Raw genomic sequence first — 7989 nt, 5'->3', positions numbered from 1 at the left:
TTCAAATATTTTATCTTTGCAGTATATTCAGTTGAAAAGGATTCGCAAATCATTGTATTCTGTTTTTATTTACCATTTACACAACGTGCCAACTGGTTTTGGATATATATATATACAGGTAAAAGCCAGTAAATTAGAATATTTTGAAAAACTTAATTTATTTCAGTAATTGCATTCAAAAGGTGTAACTTGTACATTATATTTATTCATTGCACACAGACTGATGCATTCAAATGTTTATTTCATTTAATTTTGATGATTTGAAGTGGCAACAAATGAAAATCCAAAATTCCGTGTGTCACAAAATTAGAATATTACTTAAGGCTAATACAAAAAAGGGATTTTTAGAAATGTTGGCCAACTGAAAAGTATGAAAATGAAAAATATGAGCATGTACAATACTCAATACTTGGTTGGAGCTCCTTTTGCCTCAATTACTGCGTTAATGCGGCGTGGCATGGAGTCGATGAGTTTCTGGCACTGCTCAGGTGTTATGAGAGCCCAGGTTGCTCTGATAGTGGCCTTCAACTCTTCTGCGTTTTTGGGTCTGGCATTCTGCATCTTCCTTTTCACAATACCCCACAGATTTTCTATGGGGCTAAGGTCAGGGGAGTTGGCGGGCCAATTTAGAACAGAAATGCCATGGTCCGTAAACCAGGCACGGGTAGATTTTGCGCTGTGTGCAGGCGCCAAGTCCTGTTGGAACTTGAAATCTCCATCTCCATAGAGCAGGTCAGCAGCAGGAAGCATGGAGTGCTCTAAAACTTGCTGGTAGACGGCTGCGTTGACCCTGGATCTCAGGAAACAGAGTGGACCCCAAACCATCACTGATGGTGGAAACTTTACACTAGACTTCAGGCAACGTGGATCCTGTGCCTCTCCTGTCTTCCTCCAGACTCTGGGACCTCGATTTCCAAAGGAAATGCAAAATTTGCATGGTTGGGTGATGGTTTGGGGTGCCATGTCATCTGCTGGTGTCGGTCCACTCTGTTTCCTGAGATCCAGGGTCAACGCAGCCGTCTACCAGCAAGTTTTAGAGCACTTCATGCTTCCTGCTGCTGACCTGCTCTATGGAGATGGAGATTTCAAGTTCCAACAGGACTTGGCGCCTGCACACAGCGCAAAATCTACCCGTGCCTGGTTTACGGACCATGGTATTTCTGTTCTAAATTGGCCCGCCAACTCCCCTGACCTTAGCCCCATAGAAAATCTGTGGGGTATTGTGAAAAGGAAGATGCAGAATGCCAGACCCAAAAACGCAGAAGAGTTGAAGGCCACTATCAGAGCAACCTGGGCTCTCATAACACCTGAGCAGTGCCAGAAACTCATCGACTCCATGCCACGCCGCATTAACGCAGTAATTGAGGCAAAAGGAGCTCCAACCAAGTATTGAGTATTGTACATGCTCATATTTTTCATTTTCATACTTTTCAGTTGGCCAACATTTCTAAAAATCCCTTTTTTGTATTAGCCTTACACAATATTCTAATTTTGTGACACACGGAATTTTGGATTTTCATTTGTAGCCACTTCAAATCATCAAAATTAAATGAAATAAACATTTGAATGCATCAGTCTGTGTGCAATGAATAAATATAATGTACAAGTTACACCTTTTGAATGCAATTACTGAAATAAATCAAGTTTTTCAAAATATTCTAATTTACTGGCTTTTACCTGTATATATATATATATATATATATATATATATATATAGACACACACACACGTAAAATATAATGCTTGTAAGTAAAAAGATTTGTGATAGTATATTGAAATATATTGCAGTAACACTAATAAACTAATCATTGTCTATAATAACGATAAGGAAGCTAGGTATTTAATTTATAAATAAGGGGTGGGAGTCATATAAAAAAACACTAAACATATTGTATTGTTTTCATTGTGAAGTATTTGTTTCTGTACGTTATTGTAATGTTGAGTATTTCCTTTCTATTATTTTGCTTTGATTTTAACATCCTAAATAAACTACAATTATGAATAGAAATGTGACCATGGCCAGTAACTTTTATATCCTGCTATAGTTTCTTATTGCACTTTGCTACCACCGTGTGGCCATAAGGCGCAATGCACCACTTTATTTATTGTCACACTGCAGCCTCAATGACACCCAGCAGGAAGACAGCACACAACAACACACACTGTAGAAAACATTGTTGATTCATCTGGGAAGAAAAAAGTTCCGTAAATGATTTCTTCATCAGGCAAAAGTGCAAAAAAAAGGCAGCTATATCTTAATTATTAAGATAATATGCTTCCTCTCAGTTCATTTTTCCCGCAGCATTTTGTGCAATGACTGACTGATAAACATAAAACAAATATTACAAATAACAGCAATGCGCTTTCATAATTCCGGGACATAACAACATAAGAAATGCCCGACTTTTACCAACACAGGAGGAGCAAATGCAAGTTTGAATATGAAATGTTAAGTGATATGATTTGGTAATGACATTGAGCTACAGCTACACAGAGATACAGTATGTTTCCATGGATACAAACAATGCACAAGGACATAATGAGACCTTTTTTTTCTTCCTTAAACACATTGGAAAAATAATACGCACTACAGGTGAGCATCAACTGTGATGAGGTGGCGACTTGTCCATGGTGTACCCCGCCTTCTGCCCGAATGCTGCTGAGATAGGCTCCAACACCCCTCGCGACCCCAAAAGGGACAAGCGGTAGGAAATGGATGGAGGGCATCAATTAATTATTGTATTGACTTAAACACTTGTCCCCAATTAGAACATTACACAAAAACAATGACATTTTATATATATATATATATATATATATATATATATACATACATACATACTAGAGATGCGCGGTTTGCGGGCACAACCGCGGAGTCCGCGGATTATCCGCGGATCGGGCGGATGAAATTTAAAAAAATTAGATTTTATCCGCGGGTCGGGTGGGGCGGTTGAAAAAAATATATATATATTTTAAATAGATTCAGGCGGGTGGCAGTTAAACCAATTGGGAAATATATATACATAGTTAAATGTTGTTACCCACATACGAAAAACGAGCAGGCACCTGCTGCATATGCCACAACAGAAGAAAAAAAAGAAAAGAGATGGACACTTTTACGGAGCGGAGAAGGGACGCCTCGCCGGGGTCCGGGACCGAGGCCCCTTCCCCCGAGAGGGCCCCACCGGGAGCCGTAGCTGAGGCGATCCGCGAGAAGGGCCCGACGCACGTCCAGGGTCACCACCGCGCCCACCGCACCGACACCCCGCCTCGTCCGCCTTCGCCGCGGCCAGCGTCACGCGCAGCAGGTAAGCAGCTTAGCTGCCCGCCACCCCCGTGGCCGGGGGCTCGTAACAGGGGTCACTCCGCGCGCTCCGCCCGCGCAGCTTACCTGCCCGCCACCCCCGTTGCCGGGGGCGCGTAACAGGGGTCACTCCGCGCGCAGTGCGCTCACGAAAGGGGTGGGGCTCACCCTGGTTGATATAGACAGCAGCAGGACGGTGGCCATGGAAGTCGGAACCCGCTAAGGATTGTGTAACAACCCACCTGCCGAATCAACTAGCCCTGAAAATGGATGGCGCTGGAGCGTCGGCACCATTCCCGGCCGTCGCCGGCAGCGAGACGCGCTTGGAGGTGCGCTCAGCACGGCTCCCATATGATTGCGCACTGGTGTGCGTCTGGGCCGTGACAGCGTGGCACGCGAATGTCTGTGCTGCATTGGATCAGTCTCCTTTCTTTAACAGGCAAAAGCTTTATAACCTCACTAATGCCTTGCATCGTCTATATTAGATATATAACAACGGGCGGGTGCGGGCGGATGCGGTTCTGATTAAATGTTAGGTCGGGTGGATGGCGAATGGTTGACGACTTTCTGATGCGGTTGCGGATGAAATAATTGCCTATCCGCGCATCTCTAATACATACATATATACATATACATACACACATATACATATATACTGTATACATATATATATATACACAAACCCCGTTTCCATATGAATTGTGTTAGATGTAAATATAAACGGAATACAGTGATTTACAAATCATTTTCAACCCATATTCAGTTGAATATGCTACAAAGACAACATATTTGATGTTCAAACTGATAAACTTTTTTTTTTTTTGCAAATAATCATTAACTTTAGAATTTGATGCCAGCAACACGTGACAAAGAAGTTGGCAAAGGAAGCAATAAATACTGATAAAGTTGAGGAATGCTCATCAAACACTTATTTGGAACATCCCACAGGTGAACAGGCAAATTGGGAACAGGTGGGTGCCATGATTGGGTATAAAAGTAGATTCCATGAAATGCTCAGTCATTCACAAACAAGGATGGGGCGAGGGTCACCACTTTGTCAACAAATGCGTGAGCAAATTGTTGAACAGTTTAAGAAAAACCTTTCTCAACCAGCTATTGCAAGGAATTGAGGGATTTCACCATCTACGGTCCGTAATATCATCAAAGGGTTCAGAGAATCTGGAGAAATCACTGCACGTAAGCAGCTAAGCCCGTGACCTTCGATCCCTCAGGCTGTACTGCATCAACAAGCGACATCAGTGTGTAAAGGATATCACCACACGGGCTCAGGAACACTTCAGAAACCCACTGTCAGTAACTAGAGTTGGTCGCTACATCTGTAAGTGCAAGTTAAAACTCTACTATGCAAAGAGAAAGCCATTTATCAACAACACCCACAAAAGTCGCCGGCTTCGCTGGGCCAGAGTTTATCTAAGATGGACTGATGCAAAGTGTAAAAGTGTTCTGTGGTCTGACGAGTCCACATTTCAAATTGTTTTTGGAAACTGTGGACGTCGTGTCCTCCGGACCAAAGAGGAAAAGAACCATCCGGATTGTTCTAGGCGCAAAGTTGAAAAGCCAGCATCTGTGATGGTATGGGGGTGTATTAGTGCCCAAGACATGGGTAACTTACACATCTGTGAAGGCACCATTAATGCTGAAAGGTACATACAGGTTTTGGAGCAACATATGTTGCCATCCAAGCAACGTTACCATGGACGCCCCTGCTTATTTCAGCAAGACAATGCCAAGCCACGTGTTACATCAACGTGGCTTCATAGTAAAAGAGTGCGGGTACTAGACTGGCCTGCCTGTAGTCCAGACCTGTCTCCCATTGAAAATGTGTGGCGCATTATGAAGCCTAAAATACCACAACGGAGACCCCCGGACTGTTAACAACTTAAGTTGTACATCAAGCAAGAATGGGAAAGAATTCCACCTGAGAAGCTTAAAAAAATGTGTCTCCTCAGTTCCCAAACGTTTACTGAGTGTTGTTAAAAGGAAAGGCCATGTAACACAGTGGTGAACATGCCCTTTTCCAACTACTTTGGCACGTGTTGCAGCCATGAAATTCTAAGTTAATTATTATTTGCGGAAAAAAAAATAAAGTTTATGAGTTTGACCATCAAATATCTTGTCTTTGTAGTGCATTCAATTGAATATGGGTTGAAAAGGATTTGCAAATCATTGTATTCCGTTTATATTTACATCTAACACAATTTCCCAACTCATATGGAAATGGGGTTTGTATATATATACATGTAAAAGCCAGTAAATTAGAATATTTTGAAAAACTTGATTTATTTCAGTAATTGCATTCAAAAGGTGTAACTTGTACATTATATTTATTCATTGCACACAGACTGATGCATTCAAATGTTTATTTCATTTAATTTTGATGATTTGAAGTGGCAACAAATGAAAATCCAAAATTCCGTGTGTCACAAAATTAGAATATTGTGTAAGGCTAATACAAAAAAGGGATTTTTAGAAATGTTGGCCAACTGAAAAGTATGAAAATGAAAAATATGAGCATGTACAATACTCAATACTTGGTTGGAGCTCCTTTTGCCTCAATTACTGCGTTAATGCGGCGTGGCATGGAGTCGATGAGTTTCTGGCACTGCTCAGGTGTTATGAGAGCCCAGGTTGCTCTGATAGTGGCCTTCAACTCTTCTGCGTTTTTGGGTCTGGCATTCTGCATCTTCCTTTTCACAATACCCCACAGATTTTCTATGGGGCTAAGGTCAGGGGAGTTGGCGGGCCAATTTAGAACAGAAATACCATGGTCCGTAAAGCAGGCACGGGTAGATTTTGCGCTGTGTGCAGGCACCAAGTCCTGTTGGAACTTGAAATCTCCATCTCCATAGAGCAGGTCAGCAGCAGGAAGCATGAAGTGCTCTAAAACTTGCTGGTAGACGGCTGCGTTGACCCTGGATCTCAGGAAACAGAGTGGACCGACACCAGCAGATGACATGGCACCCCAAACCATCACTGATGGTGGAAACTTTACACTAGACTTCAGGCAACGTGGATCCTGTGCCTCTCCTGTCTTCCTCCAGACTCTGGGACCTCGATTTCCAAAGGAAATGCAAAATTTGCATGGTTGGGTGATGGTTTGGGGTGCCATGTCATCTGCTGGTGTCGGTCCACTCTGTTTCCTGAGATCCAGGGTCAACGCAGCCGTCTACCAGCAAGTTTTAGAGCACTTCATGCTTCCTGCTGCTGACCTGCTCTATGGAGATGGAGATTTCAAGTTCCAACAGGACTTGGCGCCTGCACACAGCGCAAAATCTACCCGTGCCTGGTTTACGGACCATGGTATTTCTGTTCTAAATTGGCCCGCCAACTCCCCTGACCTTAGCCCCATAGAAAATCTGTGGGGTATTGTGAAAAGGAAGATGCAGAATGCCAGACCCAAAAACGCAGAAGAGTTGAAGGCCACTATCAGAGCAACCTGGGCTCTCATAACACCTGAGCAGTGCCAGAAACTCATCGACTCCATGCCACGCCGCATTAACGCAGTAATTGAGGCAAAAGGAGCTCCAACCAAGTATTGAGTATTGTACATGCTCATATTTTTCTTTTTCATACTTTTCAGTTGGCCAACATTTCTAAACATCCCTTTTTTGTATTAGCCTTAAGCAATATTCTAATTTTGTGACACACGGAATTTTGGATTTTCATTTGTTGCCACTTCAAATCATCAAAATTAAATGAAATAAACATTTGAATGCATCAGTCTGTGTGCAATGAATAAATATAATGTACAAGTTACACCTTTTGAATGCAATTACTGAAATAAATCAAGTTTTTCAAAATATTCTAATTTACTGGCTTTTACCTGTATATATATATACATAATATATATACACACATACATACAAACAGATATATTGTAATATATGTAATATATTACAATATATTATATAAATATAAACTATACAAAATAGTTTATATTTTGCAATATATCTTGCACGTATGGAAAAATGGACAAATAATCTTTGATGTCTGGAAGTCAGTAATCATTGTAGAGTAGGGTTTGGCAGAGAGAAAAGAACACGACACAGTGTCAGTAGAACTTTGGTCCTTCCGAGATCAGACTATTGAAAAAGTACTGCTGGTGACGCACACAGTTAGAAATAGAAATGTCTTGTAGAAAAGGATTCAGCAGCAACAAAATGAGGTTCTGTTTTTTAGTAGTCAGTGGATTCCATCTTCTAAACATCCTTTGGCTTCCCAAATCTTCACCGTGCGGTCACTAGTGAAGGAAACAAAAACATGGAGGAAACAGGACATGGAGGAATGAAACAAAGATGGAGGACCATTACGTTGCGAGTGCAAAAACACCAAAGAGTTGACTGAGACTTACTCGGACGCGGTGAACAGTTGGCTGCTGTTTGTGGCCACGCTGTTGACGGGACTGTCGTGGCCTTGGACCTCTCCCAGGGGTGCGAGTGAGTCCGTGTGCCAGAGGCGCAGCAGCCCTCCTCTGCATCCGCTGAGCAGTACTGAAGAGTTGGGTACCACGCCCAGGGCACTGACCCAGTCTGTGTGTGCACTGGCCGTCTGCTAGAGGACAACATCACTTCATTCATCTTTCATGCGCGTGTCCGCTCCATAGGGAAGGTACTTTGCACATACATACACACACACACACATATACACATATATATATATATATA

At 42.3% G+C, this 7989-nt stretch overlaps 1 protein-coding gene across 5 annotated transcripts in view; it reads right to left on the bottom strand.

The window, feature by feature from the left end:
* Positions 1-7135: 7135 nt before the first annotated feature.
* The window catches only part of LOC133606147 (kinesin-like protein KIF21A), a 105503-nt gene continuing 104649 nt past the window's right edge, over positions 7136-7989 (bottom strand). For 3 of the 5 annotated variants that reach the window (XM_061959756.1, XM_061959758.1, XM_061959759.1), the window contains 2 exons: positions 7677-7876; positions 7136-7565 (listed from right to left, as the gene is read on the bottom strand). In XM_061959756.1, the coding sequence (XP_061815740.1) occupies positions 7508-7565; positions 7677-7876 (258 nt within the window). In that variant the 3' untranslated portion in view covers positions 7136-7507. The remainder of the gene's footprint in view (positions 7566-7676; positions 7877-7989) is intronic. The other 2 variants (XM_061959757.1, XM_061959760.1) reach the window with 1 other exon arrangement.

Source organism: Nerophis lumbriciformis, linkage group LG05 (assembly GCF_033978685.3).
Source record: "Nerophis lumbriciformis linkage group LG05, RoL_Nlum_v2.1, whole genome shotgun sequence".
NCBI classification, from domain to species: domain Eukaryota; kingdom Metazoa; phylum Chordata; class Actinopteri; order Syngnathiformes; family Syngnathidae; genus Nerophis; species Nerophis lumbriciformis.
This window is presented reverse-complemented; position numbering and strand designations above follow the sequence as displayed.